The sequence below is a fragment of the Canis lupus genome, chromosome 2 (assembly GCF_003254725.2).
Source record: "Canis lupus dingo isolate Sandy chromosome 2, ASM325472v2, whole genome shotgun sequence".
Taxonomy (NCBI): Eukaryota; Metazoa; Chordata; class Mammalia; order Carnivora; family Canidae; genus Canis; species Canis lupus.
In genome coordinates, this window is record NC_064244.1 from 18,085,272 (window position 1) to 18,107,337 (window position 22,066).

The window sequence follows — 22,066 nt, forward strand, 5'->3', positions numbered from 1 at the left end:
TATCAAAATTTATGAGTTGCAGGGGGTGATAACCAAAGTGTACCAAATTTCATTTTGAGGTGACAAAAATGTTCTCAAGTTGACTGTAGTGATGGTTGTAAATATCTGTGAATATTCTTTAAAAACCATTGGTTTGTACCCGTTAAGTGGATGAATTATGTGGTATATAAATTACAGTTGACCCTTTAACAACATGGGATTAGGAACAATGATCTCCCTCCCTGTGCAGTTGAAAATCCATGTATAACTTTTGACTCCTCCAAGACTTAGCCACTAATAGACTACCGTTGACCAGAAGCCTTATTGATAACCTAAACAGTTTAGTTAACACATATTTTGTATGTTATATATATTTTATACCATATTCTTACAATACAGTAAGCTAGACAAAAGAAAATGTTATTAAGAAAATCATAAGAAAGAGAAAATACACTTACAGTACTGTTCTGTATTGAAAAAAAGCCCTGGGCAGCCCAGGTGGCTCAGCGGTTTAGTGCCTCCTTCAGCCCAGGGTGTGATCCTGGAGACCCAGGATCAAGTCCCGCGTCAGGCTTCCTGCATGGAGCCTGTTTCTCCCTCTGCCTGTGTCTCTGCCTCTGTGTGTGTGTGTGTCTCTCATGAATAAATAAATAAAATCTTTTAAAAAAGAAAAAGAAAAAAGAAAAAAAGTCCATGGGTAGGTGGACCTGCACAGCTCAAACCTGTATTGTTCAAGGGTCAACTGTATACCTCAATAAAGCTGTTAAAAACTTTGATGTGCCTATGAATCACTTGTGGATTTTATCTTAATACATTTTCTGATTTTGTAGGTCTAGGACAGGGTCTGAGATTCTGCATTTCTAACAGTTTTAACCATGTTATGCCAGATGCTAGTCTGAGGTCTTTATACCTTGAATAGCAAGGCCTCTACCATTAGATTTCTTGTTACCTTCCTGACCTCACCTCTTGCTACCCACGAGTGGATTCCTGCATGACTCATGGGTGATTTCCAGCCACCCTGTCTATCTTATTCCTCAAACATAACATTCCTCTTCCTCTGGCCTTTTCATTTGTCATACCTTTTGCCTAGAATGCTCTTCCCATTTCTACAACCCTGTATGTGCCTGGCTTACCTTATCACTTCTTCAAGTCTGCCCAACTCTTACCTCCCAGTGCAGTCTTTCCTGACTACTCTACCTAAATTGCAACCCTATTTCACACACTTTTTCTCCTTTCTTGCAGTATTTTTCTGGCACTTGTACATAGTACTTTAACATGCTATTAATGTACATATTATTTGGTGTGTTAATTTGCTAGGGCTGTCATAACAAATTATCACAGATGGGGGCTTAAATTTACAACAGAAATTAAATTTAAATTTTTCACAGTTCTGGTGGCTGAAAGCCCAAGATTGAGGTGTCATCAGGTTTGATTTTTCCTGAGGCCTCTCTCCTTGGCTGGCAGACAACCACCTTCTTGCTGTGTCCTCGTGTGGTCTTTTTGCTATGCATGCCACACTACTGGCGTCTCTGTATGTACATGTTTCCTTTTCTGGTAAGAACACCAGTCAGATTGGATTAGGGCCACCTTAATGACCTCATTTCAATTTAATCCCCTATTTATAGGCTTTATCTCTAAATACAATCCAGTTCTAAGGTCCTGGGTGTTAGGGTTTCAACATATAGATTTGGGGGAACATAATTCAGTTCATACATTTGGTTTATTGTCTCACGCTCTGTTATATACACATTTCCTGAGAACATAGATTTTTTTAAAAAACAGTCTCATTTTGTTCACTATTATTATTATTGGTCCCCAGAATAGTACCTCACATGTAGCGGATTCCCAAATAGGTATTTCTGAGTAAATATAAAATAAATAAAAGAAGTGCTGTAGAGATATATAATAGATACAAGGTGGTTACTTATATGAGTTAGAAGAATTTAAAGGCAAAAGGTTAATAGTCACTCATATAGGGGTTAAAAATCTTACCAGGTATCCTATCCATGCTGGCTCCTTCACTGTTGTAACTCACTCTAACTATAGGATGTTAACTCTTCAAGAGATGGAGACACTGAATTTATTGGTTCTCTTAGATCCCTTGCAATATGTGGGACTTTAGAAAGGGGACTTTCTAAAAAGTGATAGTATAAAATCACTAAATTGTTATTTTCATCTTTGGTGATTCCTGTCTATGTCTGGAGATTTCTTTCAATGAAGAAAGCAGATCATCCTTTTTCTCATCTTCAGAAAAGTCATGATTGTGTTTTGAGAGGAAATAGGAAAGTCCTAAAGAGCAGCTTTCTTCTTTTTTTATTCATTCTTTCTGTCCTGGTGATGTATTCGCATGTTGCAAATGTTCATGAAGGAGGCACTGAAAATTAAGGTTTTGGTTTTGCTACGAGGTACTGCTTGATTTGGGCATTATATCAAATCAGGCCAGCAATGTAAATTCACTTACCTCCAAATAATTCTGAAAATACCATTATGAATGAGTTTTCATTTGCTCTATAAAATTCCTTTTTAAACCTCCAGATCTACTCTCAATTCTTTTTTATTCTTGTTGCATGCTCTACAAGGCTGACTTTTGGGCTCCAGTAGGTGGACTCTCATAACCATTGGCTTCTGGTTAGGGTCAGTGTATGGGAAATATTTATAGGAGAGTGGAAAGTGGGAAGAGAGGACATTTGGAGTATTTATTCCCCCAAATGCTCTTTATGGGCTTGATTTAGGGATGATACATCCTTTATCAGAGGCCATCACTCCTATCCAGTGGCCTGCTTCTGTACCTCCAACTGTATCTTTGAGTAGCCTATAGGCTTGGGATGCTAACAACTTTCCTACTGTACCATCGTTACTGGCCTTTGAATGGGCTTCACCAATCTGTGTTGCTTTTCCTATACCACACCCCAGTCCTCTGTAGACACCCCACTCCCTCTTGGCTGTCTAAGGTCAGTCACTGTGGCACTCTCCTAGCATGTGTCTTAAACATGTAATTAATATCAAAACTCCAAAAGTTAATTGCCTAGGGCAGAGAAAGTGTTCTTTTCTAAAAAATCAATATCTGACTTTTTCACATATGGCAGTTTGGAGATCTCACTGGGGCTGTCAAGAAGAACATTGGCATTTTTAGGAATTAATTCCTGAGGCTGTTTTAGAATATTTTAACTTGTCTGAGGGACAAGTGTAGAGAGAATAAATGCTAAAGATCCCTTTCTCCTGTGCCAATTGACAATAGCCACAGTGTTCTAAATAGAAGCTACTGTCACATAGAGTTGAAAACAATGTAAATTAAATTCTAATTTTAGTGGATGAAATGTCAGTACAATATATTTCTATTATTCATAGCTCAATTCAGTCTGCCTTCTGTATACTTCTTTTTGTTAGTTGTCATACATTCATCAGCCATTTCTTTTTTTTAATTTTTTATTTATGATAGTCACACACACAGAGAGAGAGAGAGAGAGAGAGAGAGAGGCAGAAACACAGGCAGAGGGAGAAGCAGGCTCCATGCACTGGGAGCCCAACGTGGGATTTGATCCCAGGTCTCCAGGATCACGCTCTGGGCCAAAGGCAGGCACTAAACCCCACCCAGGGATCCCTCATCAGCCATTTCTTTAAAAGTTTTGCCCCATAAAAATGATTAGCTGTATTAACTGAAAATCTTATAACATTATACTGATTTGCAGCATTTGGTTTCATGTAGAACTGGGCTCTTCAAGGGTTTGGTAGAAACTAGCTACAAAAAACTAACCTGTACACAATACCAGTTAGAAACCTACTGATTTAGTGGTGTCTAAGTGGCTCAGTTGGTTAGGTGACTGACTTGATTTCAGCTCAGGTCATGATCTCAGGGTTGTGAGGTCAAGCCCTGTGTCACGCTACCTGCACAGCAGAGTCTGCTTGAGATTCTCTCTCTCCCTCTGTCCCTACCCCTGCTTGCATACTGTCTCAAATAAATAAATAGAACCTTTTTTTAAAAAAAATTTATTGACTTAATATTGGTATTTCCCTTAGACATTCCCTTAGACAAAAAGGCTGGCTTTCACCATGAAGTGATATTATAAGAAACTAAATCAGTATCTCAGCAGCTTAATTGGGATAATAGATTAATATCTTCAAGATTACTTCTAGGTGTCTAGTAAATACCCAATAAGTACCCAATAAGTACCCAATAAGTATTTAATGATTACATGAATTAACCAGAAGTTACGTAGGGCTTTTAAAAAGCCTTATTTCTATCTTAATGAGATAAAACTAGCCATATCGTATGGGTCTTTGTCTCCAAAGAGCAGTTTCTAGGAGAGTATTTTCAATTTTAATATATTTACTTAGTGTCATTTCAAATGTTATTTATAATTTGTATTTTATTTTGAGTATTATTGATAGCTATTTAAATAGACCTTATTTATTCTTTTGAAAATAACTTGCTGCATTATTTAGTATGATTTATTGTATGTCTTGGGACCAGAAAATGTTTCTGATGGGATTAATTTCAGTTTCATTATGAAAATAGATGAGATGCAGTGTGATACATTGGAAAGAGAGCCAGACTGTGAATCAAAAGTCATGAGTTTAATTCTTAGCTCATCCACTTACAATATAATATTGAGCAAGCTATTCATCATCTCAGAATTTTTAGTTATGTCATCCATAAAAATGGGGTAATGTCATAGAGACAGCTGTCTTTCAAGGTTGTGGGGTGAGGACTATCCTAAATGTAAATTTGCAGAAAGTATGATGTTATGGTGTGATTTAGAGCATTTTACTTAACAGGAAAGGTTTACAGGGACACATTTCTCCCATCAATTAGTCCGCACTTGTGGCATACGTGAATTTTACCTTCTCAGATGGTTTTCCACTCCAGCCATGTTCCCATTTTACAGGTCATGATCACAATTTTAATTTTCTAAGAAAGCTGGTTGGTGATTTATTTTTCAGTAGGAAAGGGCAAGTATGTAGAGAAAAATGTGTGTTTTGATATTCTTTATTCTTTAGTCTTCCCTTTGTAATGTTTAGAGGGTAACCCTTCATTTCTAGAGTGGACATACAAAAGGTTCCCTAAGCATAGCAACCTTGGGAAGTAAATAGCTTGATCACTGTCTTCTGATTATAAAATGGCCAGGAATATTTCTTCCTTTGTAATAGGTAGGTCTGCTTTAATGTGTTGACTTAGTTTTAAATATCAGTGACTATAAAGTCAGAAGCCCTTCTATATAGTTAACTTATTAGAAAAGTTAGATACCTTATGATTGATGTCTTTCAATATTAAGTTAAATTGGAGCCAGCTACAATTTATTGGGGGATGCATGTCACTAAAACGATGTTTTAAAGTCACTACATATTTTATAATGCACCTTTATTCTAATCGGCAGTGGATGAGAAGTTTAATGTTCTAGCTTATGCTTGATAGAAAGGCAAACTCTAATTAACTAACACAACTAACACAACTCTGTTTTCCAAGGAAGTCAAAGTAAAAGTATAATGCACTTTTTTTTTTTTCCTTGAGCATTTGCTCAAAATCTTGGTGGAGATAAAATCACCTTTAATTTCCAAGATAGCAGTTACTATTTGGATTGAATGTGATAGTTTTGTGTCATTCGGGCTTGGGACCACTGTGGATCAGTCTTGATTGAAGAATCAGGTGGGGCAGCCAGGTCTCCCTTGGCCTTCTTGGCAGGCCTCCAAAAGCTGAAACTAGGGTGGAGAGGTAGTGAAAGGTTTTGAGTCAGGTCAACAGGTTGTCCAGTTAGAGGGAAGTGTAGGAGCAGCTGTGCACTCATTCATATTTAACAACTTGCTCAGGAAAGAGGCAGCCCTGATTTGTCACATTTGCCGATGCCTGTGGTGTAAATACTACCACCTTGGCCAGTTTCAAGCTATCAATGTTTTAACAATTTAAGACAAATGATCATATCAAGCATCTTTTCTGACCACGATGGTATAAAACTTGATACTAATTGCTTGAAGAAAACTGGAAAATACCCAAATAGGGAATATTAATCAGTATGCTACTGAACAACCAATGGGTCAAGAAGAAATCAAATTAAGATTTGTTTTTCAGCCTAACGTTATATATCTTGAAAATGTTCTGTATGTCCTTGAGAAGAATGTATATTCTGCTGCTTTTGGATGGAATGTTCATTAAATTTCTGTTTATCTGGTCTAATGTGTCATTTAAGGCTGATGTTTCCTTACTGATTTTCTATCTGGATGGTCTATCCGTTATTAAAGACCCCTATTATTATTGTATTGCTGTTTATTTCTCCCATTAAGTATGTTAATATTTGCTTTATATATTCAGGTGATTCTATGTTGGATGCATAAATATTAGAAATGTTTTATCTTCTTTTGGGTTCACCCTTTTATCATTATGTAATACTCGTATTTGTCTTTTATTACAGTCTTTAGTTTTTTTAAATTAATTTTTAAAAAGATTTATTTATTTATTTATTTATTTATTTATTTATTTATTTATGGGAGACACAGAGACACAGGTAGAGACACAGGCAGAGGGAGGAGCAGGCTCCCTGCAAGGACCCCAATGTGAGACTCAATCCCAGGACCCTGGGATCATGCCCTGAGCCGAAGGCAGATGCTCAACCACTGAGCCACCCAGCCATCCCTATAGTCTTTGTTTTAAAGCCCACTTTGATATAAGCATAGCTATTCCTATTCCACTTTTCTTTTGGTTTACATTTGCATGGATACCTTTTTCCATCTTTTCACTTTCAATCTGTGTCATTCTTATGTCTAAAGTGAGTCTCTTGTAGACAGCATATAGACAGCTCTTGTTTTTCTTTTATCCATTTAGCCACTCTGTCTTTTAATTGGAGAATTTAGTCCATTTACATTTAAAGTATTTATTGCAGGTATGTACTTATTGCCATTTTTTTCATTATTTTCTGGAAGTTCCTAATAGTTTCTGTTTCTTTCTTCTCTTGCCCTCTTCCTTTGTGGTTTGATGACTTTCTTTAGTGGTATGCTTATAATCCTTTCTCTTTCTCTTTTGTGTATTTACTGTATTCTGTTTTTGCTTTGTGGTTACCATGAGGCTTACATATAAGAATTTCTCTATAAGTCTATTTTAAGTTGATAACAACCATTGTAAAGCTCAATATTGTTACTTTTCCCCCTCAATATATTATGTGTCTGATGTCTCATTTTACATCTTTTTATCTTTTTATATTGTGGATCCTTTGATTATTGTAATTGTAGTTATTTTTCTGTCTTTTAACTTTTATACAAGCTTTATAAGTGATTGATCTACTCCCTTTACTATATATTTACCTTTCCAGTGAGATTTATTCTTCTTTATTTGTTCTTGTTACTAATTCATGCTCTTTTTTTCAATGTTTAGTCCCTTTAATTTTTTTAAGGCTAGTTTAATGATGATGAACTCCTTTGGCTTTTGCTCTTTTGTAAAATTCTGTCTCTTTTTCAAGTCTGAACAATAACTCTTCAGGGTAGAATATTCTTGGTTGGATGTTATTTTTCTTTCAGCACTTTGAATGTATCATGCCATCTTCTGGTCTGTGAAGTTTCTGCTAAAAAATCTGCTTAGTCTTATGTGGGTTCCCTTGTACGTAGAAAGTTATTCTTGTCTTGCTGCTTTGAATATTCTTTCCATGTCTTTCACTTTTGACACTTTAATTATAATAGGTCTTCTTTTTTTTTTATAATAGGTCTTCATATGTGTTTCTTTGGGTTCCTCTTTTCTGGAAATCTCTAGGCATCTTGGATCTGTATGTCTGTTTCATTCCATGGGTTAGGGAAGTTTTTAAACATTTTTTTTAAAGACTTCTGCCCCTTTCTGTCTTTTCCTTATGGGAGCCAAATGATATGAACAGTAGCCCTTTTGATGCTGTGCCATAGGTTGCTTAAGCTATGTTCACTTTTTAAAAAAAATTCTTTACTCTTTTTGTTGCTCTGATTGGGTGAGTTCCACTGCCTTGTCCCTGAGTTGAATGATCCTTTGTTCTGCTTCATCTGGTCTGTTGTGGAACCCCTCTAGGATATTTTTCAGTCCAGTGATTATATTCTACAGTTCCATGACTTCTATTTAGTGCTTTCTTATATTTTCTCTCTTTTGAAGTTCTTGCTATGTCTATCCATTCATCTCCCCAATTCTGTGAGCATCTTTGTGACCATTACTTTCAACTTTTTTTCCAGGTAAGTTACTTATCTCCATTTCATTAAGGTTTTTTTTTTTTTTTTTTTTTTCCTGAGGCTTTCTGTTCTTTCATGTGGAACACATTCCTCTGTGTTGATTTCTGTAAAATAGATGGAACAATCACCTCACCCAGTCTTAAAGGAGTGGCTTTGTGTAAAATATGAAGCTTGTGTCTCAACCCCGCCCCAGCTCTTGGTTGTATCTCAAACCTTTGTGCTTGCCTAAGCAGACTGTTGTAGTTTTCATCACCTCCAGTAGTTAAGTATGTGCCAGTACTTGTCAGTGTCCCAAAGTGGAGGATCTCAGTGCCTAGGTTCTCGCTGGAAGCCAGAACCTCAGGCATCAGCTTTTTAAAGTATGCCAATATATATACGGTCCTGTGGGACTGTAAGCCTAAACCCTACCAGCCACCAAAATTAGGTGATCTGGAGGTGTTCCATGGATGGCAGTAGCAAAAATCAGAGCCCCAGATAAATGTAATAAACCTTTTCTGGGTGACACAGGCAAGCTAGAGCAAAGCAGAGAGAGTACCAAGATGTGTCCACAGCCTGCATTCTTTGAAAGAATCTCTGTAGGCCATAAATGTGTGCCAAATCTGAAGGCTGCCCCTCAGATGATAGCTCCAGGACAAGTAAAAAGAGGCCTCCTTCGCAGAAAGACTATGTGATGTGCTTCAGATCACTGTTTGTATGGTGTCCTGTGGGTGATAGCCTGCCAAGAACTGTCAGACTGATTGCCATAGTCCCATGGGACTCAAAAAGGCAAGCCCCTCCAGTGACCAGAGTCAGGTGATTGGGAGGTGTCACCTGGGTGGCAGCCACAAATACTGGGGTACCAGACAAAATGACCAGGGTACCAGGCATGGAAAGCTCCCCTCCAAAAGATGCTGGTGCTCTGGAGGACAGCAGAGTATGAGTGTGAACACAGCACCTGTTGTCAAGGACTCTGGAAAGGATTACAGTCAGCCCTCAGGTACATGTTCAGTTAGAAGCCTGCCTCTCAGGCCATAGTTATGATGATTAGCTAATAGGTTTCCTTCACTAAAGACCAAGTTCCTGAACCACTGAGGATGGTCACTGCTTCCGAATTCTTTCTCTGTTACAGTCCTGTGGGAACCATGAGAGATCGCTCTCATCACCAGAGCCAGGTCACGTAGATGTATACCCTAACAACAGTCACAAAAATTGGGGTGCTAGACAGGGATGTGAGCATCTTTTTGCGGACACTTATTATTACAGTCCCATGGAACCAGGACTGCAAGCTCCCCTGGCCTCTAGAGCTAGGCAGTCAAGGTAGCAGCTGCAGAAATCAGGGCATCATATGCCTAAAAGTTCCTTTATGGGATATACTGCTTTAATGGAGCACAGCAGAGGGAGCATGAAGACGGCATCCGTCAGCCTCCATCCCGGAGAATGGTCCTGCAGGCTTCTAGATGTGTGTGTTAAATTAGATACCTGCCTCCTTAGCCTGGTGTTTTTATGTAAGTAGGGAACCTCTACTTTAAGTTTCGAGTAGTCAGCTGCCATTGAGTTGGGTCCTGGGGTGGGTGAGTCCAAGCACACAAGTGCTTGAAGAACAGTTTGTCAGATTGCTTCATTCTCGTGGGTCTTGGGCATAAGGCCCACTGGTTTTCAAAGTTAGAATTTTAAGGGCTCATCTTACCAAGGGTATGTCTTGAAAGTTGAAATGCACATGAGATTCAAACCCTTTGCTTCTCAGGGAGAATCTCTGGGTTTTGAGTTCCCTGCTAGTTGTGGGCCACTGCATTGGGCGTGGGGTTTATGGAGAGATTGTGTCTCAGCCTTTCCTACCTACTATGACGTTTCCTTCTCATTTGCTTAACATGTAGTTGTTACCCAGCCAGCCTTTAGTTTTGCTTTTGTGTGTGTGTGTGTGTGTGTGTGTGTTTTTAAAGGGAAATCGTTGCATATGTAGCTGCAGACTCAGTGTGTCCGAGGTGAGTTTAGGATCTATCTGTGTCACCATCTTGAACCAGAACTGTCCTATATTTTAACTGCACATTCAAAGCTAGCAATGTTGGATCTCTCTGAACACATCTCCCTCTGATTCTGACCTCTATTTCTTCTTGAGAGAGCTTTGTAGTTAGTGCCTTTCAACAAATATGTCCATTGTGTGTAAGTTGTCAAATTTTTTTGGCAGAAAGTTGTTGTAATACTTTTATGTCTGTAGGACTGTGAGTCCTGCAATCTGTCATTGGTCTCATCTTGGTCATTTGTGTCTGTTTTTCACCTGAGCAATGTGATAATAAGTCTATCAATTTTATTTTTATTTTTTATTTTTTTTAAAGATTTTATTTATTCAGAAGAGATGCAGAGAGAGCGAGAGAGGCAGAGGCAGAGGGAAAAGCAGGCTCGCTGCAGAGCAGGGAGCCTGATGTGGGGCTCAATCCTAGGACCCAGAATCATGACCTAAGCTGCAGGCAGACGCTTAGCTGACTAAGCCACTCAGGCACCCTATTAATTATATTTTTAAAACAAACCCACTTTTAATTAGTTCTACTATGGTAGATCTTTTCTCACCTTTTACTTTTGTTTGCTTATATGAAATGTTTATTTTGTAAATAATATGTGATTGGTTCCTGCTTATTGAAAATCCAAGATGACTTTCTCTGCCTTTTAATTGGTATGTTTACATTATTTACATTTAATATGATTATTCATATGGTTGGATTTAAATCTACTATCATGTTATTTGTTTTCTATTTGCCTACTCTTTGTTCCTTTTCCTTTTCCTGCCTTCTTTTGGTTGTTATTTTATGATTACATCATCACTTTTTATGGCTTTGTTGTTACTGATTGCTTTAAGTGAACACTACAGTTTTACCCTAAATAAAATGAATTGCATGGGTTCACTTATACGTTTTGTTGTTGTTTTTTTAATAGTGTAGTACTGTCCATGTATTTTCTCTTCCTTATGACTTCCTGAATAACTTTGTCTTTTCTCTAGCTTACCTTAATGTAAGAATACAGCATAGAATACATACAAATTAACATACAAAATATGTGTTAATTTGCTATTTATGTTATTGGTAAGGCTTCTGGTCCATAGTAGACTATTGGTAATTACATTTTTGCAGAGTCAAAAGTTATATGTGACTTTTCGACTGCACAAAGGGTGAGGACCACTAACCCCTGTGTTGTTTGAAGGTCAACTGTTTACATTTTAATTGTCATCACAATCTGCTTTCAAATGCTTTATATCATCCCCTTTCTGGCCTTTGTTCTATAGTTGTCAGGGGTTCATTCTACATATGTTATAAACTGTCCAATATATTATTATTATATTTACTTTAAATAGTAGGGGTGCCTACTTCTCCCTCTGCCTCTGTGTTCCCTCTCACTCTCTCTCAAGTAAATAAATGAAATCTTAAAAAAATTATTTATTAGATGTAGAAAAAGAAGAAGATTTTTGTATATATTTACATATTTGCCATTTCTAGTGTTCTTTGTTACTTTGTATCGATCTGGATTTACTCTGGTTTCCTTTTTCTTCTGCTGGAAGGACTCCTTTAGCATTCCTTGTACTGCAAATGTGCTGGTATGAATTTTTTCAGCCTTTGTGTGTCTGAAAAAGTCCTTGTTTTACCCTCATTTTTTGAAAGATTTGCTAACTATGGAAATCTAAATTGACAATCCCCCTAAATCATGTTCCTTATTTTAATGGTATTGTTCCATGCCTTCTATTTTGTGTTGTTTCTGACAAGTCTGCTGTAATCTTATTTTGTTTCTATGTATATCATATGTCTCTTTTCTCTATTTAAAAAATATATATATTTATTTTATCTATTTATTTGAGAGAGAGAGAGAGAGAGAGAGAGAGAGAGTGAGCACAAGTGGGGCAGGGGAGGGGCAGAGGGAGAGGGACAAACAGACTCTTCACTGAGCAGGGAGTCCTACATGGGCCTCCATCCCAGGACCCCAGGATTGTGACCTGAGCTGAAGGCAGATGCTTAACTGAGCCACCCAGGCACCCCTCTTTTGTCTTAACTACTTTTAAGATTTTTTCTTTATCACTGGTTAAAGAAATTTTATCATTCTGTGTCTTAGTAGTTTAGATAGATAGGAAGATTGATGATTGATTGATTTAGAGACTGTGCTCACACAAGTTGTGGAAGGGCAGAGGAAGAGGGAAAGCAAAAAATCCTCAAGCAGACTCCCCACTGAAAGGGGAGCCCTACTTGGGGCTCGATATGCGGACTCTGAGATTATGACCTGAGTTGAAATCATGCATCTGGGTGCTTAACTGATTCAGCCACCCAGGCACTGCTAGTGTGTATGTGTGTGTGTGTGTGTGTGTGTGTGTGTGTGTGTTTTAATGTCTCTTGTATTTTCACTTTGTTGAGCTTTTGGGATCTGTGGATTTATAGTTCTTATTTGGAAAATTTGCCACCTTAATTTTTTGAAAAAGTTTTTTGTCTTCCCTGTCTTTCTAGGGTCATAATATCCCATACATTAGACCACTTGAGATTATCTTACAGCTGAATGATTGTAACTTTTTGACTCAATCTTTTATTTCCTTTTATGTCTCATTTTCAGTAGTTTCTACTGCTCTGTCTTCAAGTCACTAATCTTACTATCTTAGCTATGCATCATAAGCAATTAAATTTTCTTTTCATCTTATAAATACATTTAAAGAAAACTTCAAACTGACGGACTTAGTTTTTATAAGAGGATATTAATTTCATACTTACTGTAGTTTTATGTTTTATCTTGATAACTTCAAATACAGTTGCAGTTCTCATTGATTTAATTAGAAGATATTTGTATTTGGCTTCTCTCTTCAATTCTCTTTCATTGAGTTTTGTGAGATAGCATTACCTTTGTTACTTTGCCTGATAGACCCTGGTACACCTAGTGTCCTGTTTTGAATATGATCAAATGACTAAAAACCACCTTGCTGATAGACAAGGCCTCCTCCGGGACAGGCAGAGGCCGGGAGGGCCCAGGACAGCAAGGACGCTCCTGCCCCGAGCTGAGCAGATCAGCGGCCCCGCCCCGGAGCCTCCAGGCCCTGCAGACGGAGTTCCTGCCGGAGCTGAATCCAGGTTTCCAGAGCTGCCCCGCCACTGGGGCTGTTCCTCCTGCGGCCTCACGGGGTAAACAACCCCCACTGAGCCCTGCACCAGGCAGGGGCACAGCAGCTCCCCCAACTGCTAACACCTGAAAATCAGCACAACAGGCCCCTCCCCCAGAACACCAGCTAGACTGACAACTTCCAGGAGAAGACAAGGGACTTAAAGAACACAGAATCAGAAGATACTCCCCTGTGGTTCTTTTTTTTTTTTTTTGGTTTTTTTTTTGTTGTTGTTGTTGTTTTTTTGTTTTTTTGTTTTTTTGTTTTGTTTTGTCTTTTTGATTTGTTTCCTTCCCCCACCCCCCCCTTTTTTTTCTCCTTTCTTTTTCTTTCTCTTTTTCTTCTTCTTTTTTTTTTCTTTCGTTTTTTTTTCTCTTCCCTTTTTTTTCTCTTTCTCTTTTCTTTCCTTCTTTCTCTCCTCTCTTTTTCTCTTTTTCCCAATACAACTTGCTTTTGGCCACTCTGCACTGAGCAAAATTACTAGAAGGAAAACCTCACCTCAAAAGAAAGAATCAGAAACAGTCCTCTCTCCCACAGAGTTACAAAATCTGGATTACAATTCAATGTCAGAAAGCCAATTCAGAAGCACTATTATACAGCTACTGGTGGCTCTAGAAAAAAGTATAAAGGACTCAAGAGACTTCATGACTGCAGAATTTAGAGCTAATCAGGCAGAAATTAAAAATCAATTGAATGAGATGCAATCCAAACTAGAAGTCCTAACGACGAGGGTTAACGAGGTGGAAGAACGAGTGAGTGACATAGAAGACAAGTTGATAGCAAAGAGGGAAACTGAGGAAAAAAGAGACAAACAATTAAAAGACCATGAAGATAGATTAAGGGAAATAAACGACAGCCTGAGGAAGAAAAACCTACGTTTAATTGGGGTTCCCGAGGGCGCCGAAAGGGACAGAGGGCCAGAATATGTATTTGAACAAATTCTAGCTGAAAACTTTCCTAATCTGGGAAGGGAAACAGGCATTCAGATCCAGGAAATAGAGAGATCCCCCCCTAAAATCAATAAAAACCGTCCAACACCTCGACATTTAATAGTGAAGCTTGCAAATTCCAAAGATAAGGAGAAGATCCTTAAAGCAGCAAGAGACAAGAAATCCCTGACTTTTATGGGGAGGAGTATTAGGGTAACAGCAGACCTCTCCACAGAGACCTGGCAGGCCAGAAAGGGCTGGCAGGATATATTCAGTGTCCTAAATGAGAAGAACATGCAACCAAGAATACTTTATCCAGCAAGGCTCTCATTCAAAATGGAAGGAGAGATAAAGAGCTTCCAAGACAGGCAGCAACTAAAAGAATATGTGACCTCCAAACCAGCTCTGCAAGAAATTTTAAGGGGGACTCTTAAAATTCCCCTTTAAGAAGAAGTTCAGTGGAATAGTCCACAAAAACAAAGACTGAATAGATATCATGATGACACTAAACTCATATCTCTCAATAGTAACTCTGAATGTGAACGGGCTTAATGACCCCATCAAAAGGCGCAGGGTTTCAGACTGGATAAAAAAGCAGGACCCATCTATTTGCTGTCTACAAGAGACTCATTTTAGACAGAAGGACACCTACAGCCTGAAAATAAAAGTTTGGAGAACCATTTACCATTCGAATGGTCCTCAAAAGAAAGCAGGGGTAGCCATCCTTATATCAGATAAACTAAAATTTACCCCAAAGACTGTAGTGAGAGATGAAGAGGGACACTATATCATACTTAAAGGATCTATTCAACAAGAGGACTTAACAATCCTCAATATATATGCTCCGAATGTGGGAGCTGCCAAATATATAAATCAATTATTAACCAAAGTGAAGAAATACTTAGATAATAATACACTTATACTTGGTGACTTCAATCTAGCTCTTTCTATACTCGATAGGTCTTCTAAGCACAACATCTCCAAAGAAACGAGAGCTTTAAATGATACACTGGACCAGATGGATTTCACAGATATCTACAGAACTTTACATCCAAACTCAACTGAATACACATTCTCCTCAAGCGCACATGGAACTTTCTCCAGAATAGACCACATATTGGGACACAAATCGGGTCTGAACCGATACCAAAAGATTGGGATTGTCCCCTGCATATTCTCGGACCATAATGCCTTGAAATTAGAACTAAATCACAACAAGAAGTTTGGAAGGACCTCAAACACGTGGAGGTTAAGGACCATCCTGCTAAAAGATAAAAGGGTCAACCAGGAAATTAAGGAAGAATTAAAAAGATTCATGGAAACTAATGAGAATGAAGATACAACCGTTCAAAATCTTTGGGATGCAGCAAAAGCAGTCCTAAGGGGGAAATACATCGCAATACAAGCATCCATTCAAAAACTGGAAAGACTCCAAACAGGAGAGAATAGGCACAGTGTCATGTCTCTGTTAAAGAGCCAGAAATTGAGAGAGCCTTGGGTAGGTTGCTGAATGTGTATTTCTCCTTCTCTCTCTCTCTCGATTAACAATGTCTTGCAGAGTCTCTGGGTATCTCCTACCATGTGGAAACAGGTCAATATTTACTCCAGCTAGGAAGTGTCACACTTTAGACAAAGCTTTGGAGGTAGAGTATATAGATATCTCAGGCTACTTGGCATACTGGGACAAGTCTTACCTATGGGAGTGAGGAAAATCTATTAAGGTTGGAGGACTATATACAAGTTAAACTATTTTTAACTTCTCCTGTGATAGCTTTTTGCTTTGCTTCTCCTTTGGTAGATAACAGCCTTTAAGATTTTCAGATTTTCTTAGCTGGGCCAACAGCAGTCAGGGGAAATATATATATATTTTTTATTTTGGCAGCACCATTGAAAAGAGAGATACCCACAAGGTAGGTAAACTTCAGAGGGAGAGGAGTTGCTTGATGACCTTCCTAACCTATAACAAATATCTCTTTCAGAACTAAGCTTTGGAGGGTCTGCATTTTGCTGGATGGAGATGGGGGAGTGATTTCTAACAGGATTTTTCATAGCCCTCTCCCTTCTTCACCCACCCCACCACACATCATCTTCTCCATGCAGAGCCTTTGTCTCAAGTAGTAAGCAACGAATGACTAAGATACTAATTGGAAGAAAATTTAAGGTTTTTTTTTCACACAAAGGAATATTGCGTTTTATTTTCTTATTGTTTTTCAAATTTTAAAAAGATTTTATTTATTTGAAGAAGAGTGTGTGTGTGTGTGTATGTGTGTGAGAGAGAAAGAGAGAAAGAGAGAGAGAGAGGGAGAGACTGAAAGCACAAGTCGTGGGGGATGGGGGAGCAGATGGAGAGGGAGAAGCAGGCTGTCCGCTGAGCAGGGATCCTGACGTGGGGCTTGATCTAGGATCATGACCTGAGCTAAAGGCAGGCAGATACTTAGCCAACTGAGCCATCCAGGGGCCCCAGTACTTGCATTTTAAATGATAACCCTTAAAGTTAGTCTTTTTATGATTAAAGAAATTAATACTTACAAATGGAATTTCAGGTAGAAGGAGATTTACTGGGGACTGGGATTCTGCAAAACCTATAGGTTTTTTATGCCAATATACATCTCTCTTAACTTAATCTGTTTTTTTAGTGTACTATTCAGAATTAAAATTTAAGATGATTATTTTAGGACATTTTATCCATATATCCCAAGGTAAATCAATCAACTTAGAGCATAAAAAAGTGATAAACTGTATATTTATGGTAAACATCTATAAAATATATTTGTCAGTGAGTTATAACGAAATGAAATGGCTGTAAGATATGAATGCGAATTGGGGTGCTGTCATGGTTTATTTGTAATACCAGACTTGACTTATAGTATGCACAAATTATACATTCCTGAATCAACATAATAATTCTTTCCAAATTTATGGTCCGAGAGGTTTGGAAAAGGGTATGATATTAACTTGTTTCTATATTACCTTATTTCAGAAAAGATTTAGAGAGCTAAAATGAGCAGATTCTAAAAGTGTCCTTTAGAACACCTATATGTATGTTTAGCAATATGTGGGATCTCTGTTTTCTAATTTTACTGATGTTTGACTTTTAGGTATTTAGAGAGTGACTATCTTCAGATTATCAGAAATATACAGAACTGTCCATGGAAACGACAAGAAGAAGAATATGAGAATTTTAGGTAAAAAAAAATCACTTCATAAATATTACGGGATTTAAAAAAATGTCTTGTGTATTTGCTTTGTATGGGAAATAACATGTCATGAGAAAGAAGAGTAGAAGGGGCCACCTGACAATCAGATTGATTGACTTCTCAGATCCCCTTCCTGAGACCCAGGGTATTCTATCCCCATCTCTTATATAGAAATGTAATTCTGCTATTGGAATTCATGACAGAAAAACCTTAAGTTCAAAAAAGAAATTTTTGTTGTACTGTTAATTATATTTTAGAGGACATTGGTGCTTCTTTATACCATTTGTATTTGGTATTTACTTATTTTTGTAAATAAAATATGTTAGCATTCAGGAGTGCTTGGAAAACATAGAGTGAAAATGTCATCCACGGTCCCGTCACTTCTGGACAAAAACTGTGTTCCTCTCCATGTTTTTCCTTCCAGTTTTCTTGTTGGCATTTAAACACCAGCATTAAAAAAAAATAAGATAAACACCAGCATCATTCAGGACTGTGAGTGGTTACAGCTGATAATCTGGAGAGGAGCCATCAACCAGACAAGACCAGGTTATCGGTTGATGATTATAGAACTGTTCTGTCCGTGGATAACTTGGATCCCATCTAGACAGAGGGAAATTGCATCAAAGCACGATGCAGCAAGGGGTGCATAGACATTTACCTGGTACCCCTTACTCCCAGCCCTATGGCACAGCTAGGCCATTTGTCTCTGTGCTTGCCTGGTCTACATGGCTCTGCTTCTCTTGGCCACACTCTCATTCTTTGTTCTGCTTTTAACACAGGTTTTGTCCGGGGCCAAGTTATTATGTTACAGTCCAGAAATATGTTTTTATCTTTACTGGTTCATATTTTCAGACTGTAAGCCTTCAGCCTTTTGAAGACCTTCTGAAAGAGCCAGTTTTCCCCTGAGATTCTCTACAGAAGTATCTGCTACTTGTCTTTCTTTACTGTGGGAAGGAAGTGCTTCTTATTTACACAGTGCTGTGGCTTTGCCTGCCCCACTTTCACTTACTTTATGCTCAGGTCATTGGACCAGCTGACTTTTATTCTGCTAGAATGAGAAGGGTTCGGGCCAGCTCCCACTGAGTGAAAGAGGAACTTCCTGACCGGTTTAGAGCTCACAGTGAATATTTTCCCTCCATCAGGTAGACTCATGGGTGTGTCAGCTTCCTGTAGGATGCCATTAAGCATCTTTCCTAACTGATATTCAAGGTGAGGGGCAAGAAAAGGGATTCTTGTGTATTTAATTTCCAGGATATTTCATGCTACATAGTCTGATATAGACTGAATGTATCCCCTCAAAAGTCATAAATTGAAAACCTAGCTCCCAATGTGATGGTATTTGGAGGTGGAGCCTTTGGGAAGTGACTGGGTTATGAGGACTGAGCCCTCATAAGTGGGACAATGACCTGTACAAGATCCCAGACTGCCCTTGTGCCCCTTTCACTATGTGAGGACACAGCAAGAGATGCCATCTAAGACCCAGAAAGTGGCTTGAACCAGACAGCTAATCTGTTGTCATCTTGATCTTGGACTTCCCAGCCTGCAGAACTGTGAAAATAAATTGATGTTTATAACACGCCCAGTCAATACTGTTCTGTTATAGCAGCTTAAATGGTTTAAGACACAGTCTACTGAAGACTAGACTTGAGAGATCTCTGTGACCAGGAGACTGGATAGAAGTACACATGTGCAGTTATAACATAAATGATCACAAGGTCAACAAGTGGCCAAGGAGTGTGGTTTAGAGAGACTTTTCTACATGTGCAGAAGAGACAAAAGAAGAAGAGGAAGAAACTGACATGCATTGAGCTGTTAAAGATGAGTCCAAGATAATCAGTTAGAAAGACTAGTGAGTAGTGACACAAATCACCAAAGTAGGGGTAAAGGAGCTTTTCCAACTGTGAAATTGCCTTAGTTCAGACCTCTTGCAAATAAATAAAGTGTACTAAATAAGCAAAGTTTACTAAACAAAGCACACTGTTTGAGGGCACTGGCAAGCTACCAAGGCGGGGAGAATTTTTAGGACTAAAATCCAGAAGAAGGAAGCCAAGGGAGGTGAGCCCTGCATTTGAGGCTGCTTTTTCTAAAAAAAAACTTGCTAAATGCTGACAGGCAGAGAAGCAGAGCAGAGCTTCCAGATATCCATAGAAAAGATCAGTTTTCTAAATGAGTGAAGCCCAGATCTGAATCATTTCCATCCTCAGTTGGATTCAGATCTACCCTAAGCCCAGATGTCTGAGAGAAGCAAAAGCAAATCCTCTCTTGAAGAAGGTAACCTTATTCTCAGTCTGCAGTGATCTCTGCAGATTTTCAATGTCTGGTTCAATTAAAAAATATATGTATTCTCTTTAAAGTTTTTCTTTTTTTTCCTTTCTTTTTTCTTTTGATAAAAATCAGGAGTCTCTTCAAATCCAAAGCTGCTTGAGAGTCACTGCTGCAAATTATGCTGCATAGAAGCCATAGAGATTGATGATATGCAGACAGAATGGCCATTTTCTCCTTAGTACCATCTCAGTATAAAAAGTACATCAGTAACCATGATGATTACCCATGGCCTATCTATCCCTCCAGGGCCAGTTTAAGTAAACATCTGGAACTATAACACTGATTGTTTGTTGTCATGGAAGAGAATAGTCATGGTGACATTTATTTATTCACTTGAATATTTATTGTATTGTAATGTTCTTTTTATGGGCATATTTGTAAACTAAATTATGTACACCCTCAACAGAAGTCTGTACAATTAAATAGTAATTAAACTGTCCACTTTCCTAAATTTTTACTAATACAGCTGGCTAAATCTGGGGCTGGCTTATTTATAAAACTGGTAGTATAGGAACATCTCCTTTTATTAAATTGGCAAAGTCTCCATTTTCTTTATGTGAACATTTTATATTGGAGAAAAGCGAAATGTAACCCTTTAAAAGGTGATAGTATCCTTTTAACAGGAATTACAGAAGGTGCATTAAATTCTGTCAAATATGAGGCAAGTGAGTATATTCTAAATCCGCTTCTACCTAGCAGTTGACACCAAGGGGCTATTGGGAAATTATGAAACTTCTTTGGCCACATGATTTTAAAAATAAGACAGTTTTTAAGAGTTACTTTTCTGAAATATATATGCCACTTGCTAGCGGGGGGCATGAATTTTGTTTATCAACAAATATCTGTTTAGGGTTTTTACTATGTTAAAGAACAATGGACCCCCTCAGCCTGGTATAGTGCAGGATACAAAGGTAGGACCTGAATAAATATATTTCAAATCAATAAACACCTGAAGGTACACAAGAAAAAAACATAAGGTTTTCTTACCAATCTCAAAGAAATTGTAGTCAGTTTGGAAAGACAAAAAAGAAATCTATAAATACGTATATAATTTCATGTCAAAATGAGTGATTTATACAAATACCATGGTATATCACTACACAGTCCATGTGGGATATAAAATTTCATTTTATGGAAGGAGATAGATAGGACTTGAACTGTGACTCAGAGGATGAGTAGAAAGGGAGAGGTGATGGAGTCAGGAGTAAACATCAGGTACTTTCAGGACCAGCTTCACTGGAGCACGTGCTTGGGATAAAGAGAAGACTTGCAGGTAGATAGGGGTGAGCCCAGGACACACAGAGCTCTGATGATCTGAGTAGAGCCCACAGATTTCCTGTAGACACTGGAACCCCATGGAGATACCAAGGGTATTACATAATGAATTTATTACTTTAGGGAATGTGTCTGGTTAGAAAAATGCTATGTGAATTGGACTTTTAGGAAGGAGTGAATAGACTGAAGAAGTCAGAGCAGGGGTCGCCTGAGTGGCTCAGTGGATGAACGTCCACTTTGGCTTTGGCTCAGGGCATGATCCTAGGGTCCTGGGATCGAGTCCTGCACTGGGCTCCCCATGGGGAGCCTGCTTCTCCCTCTGCCTATGTCCCTGCCTCTCTCTCTCTGTCTCTCATAAATAGATAAATAAAATCTTTTAAAAAAAAAGAAGAAGAAGAAAAAGGAAGAAAGCCAGAGCAGCCAGGGGCTGGCTGTACTGTAGAATGATGAACATCTAGAACATCAGTGGTAGCTCTAAAAATATCAAGGAAGGGACACTTGATAGCTCTTTGGCAGAATGACATCTTCTATTTATCTTTGTATCTCCAGTGCCCATCACCAAGAGGGAGCCCAATAAAGGGGTGCAGTAGACATGACAGAAGAATTGGCAGGACTTGGTTGCTTATTGATTCATAGGTTTCAACTGGAAGAAGATAAAGAGAATTGAGGACAAATGTGAGATTTTTCAGTCGTTTGGTTAAGGATAATAGAGGTGCTAGTGAAAAGCAGACAGACCTCAGAGGGAAGTTGGGCAGGCTGTGTTTGAGAAGACAGATGCAGAAGACGTTTCCTTAATGTAAGTGTTGAGAGATATTGTAGTCCCCTGAAGAGGAAGGGTGATTGTAGCATAAAGCTGGCTTATGACAGAAGTGTGGCCCCATGTGGATGGGAGTAGCCTGATGTATTCAAAGTGCTGACAGGGAAAAATCTGCAGCCAAGAATATTCTATCCAGCAAAGCTATCATTCAGAATAGATGGAGAGATAAGGAGTTTCCCAGACAAACAAAAGTTCAAGGAATTCATGACCACGACAGCGGCCCCACAAGAAATATTAAAGAGGGAACTTTTGGAGTGGAAAGGAAAGACCACAAGCA

At 38.4% G+C, this 22,066-nt stretch overlaps 1 protein-coding gene across 1 annotated transcript in view; it reads left to right on the forward strand.

The window, feature by feature from the left end:
- Window positions 1-22,066, forward strand: part of ST8SIA6 (ST8 alpha-N-acetyl-neuraminide alpha-2,8-sialyltransferase 6) — a 138,761-nt gene that overhangs the window by 81,731 nt on the left and 34,964 nt on the right. The window contains exon 4 of the mRNA XM_025445373.3: window positions 17,274-17,360. Coding sequence (XP_025301158.2) covers window positions 17,274-17,360 — 87 coding nt within the window. The remainder of the gene's footprint in view (window positions 1-17,273; window positions 17,361-22,066) is intronic.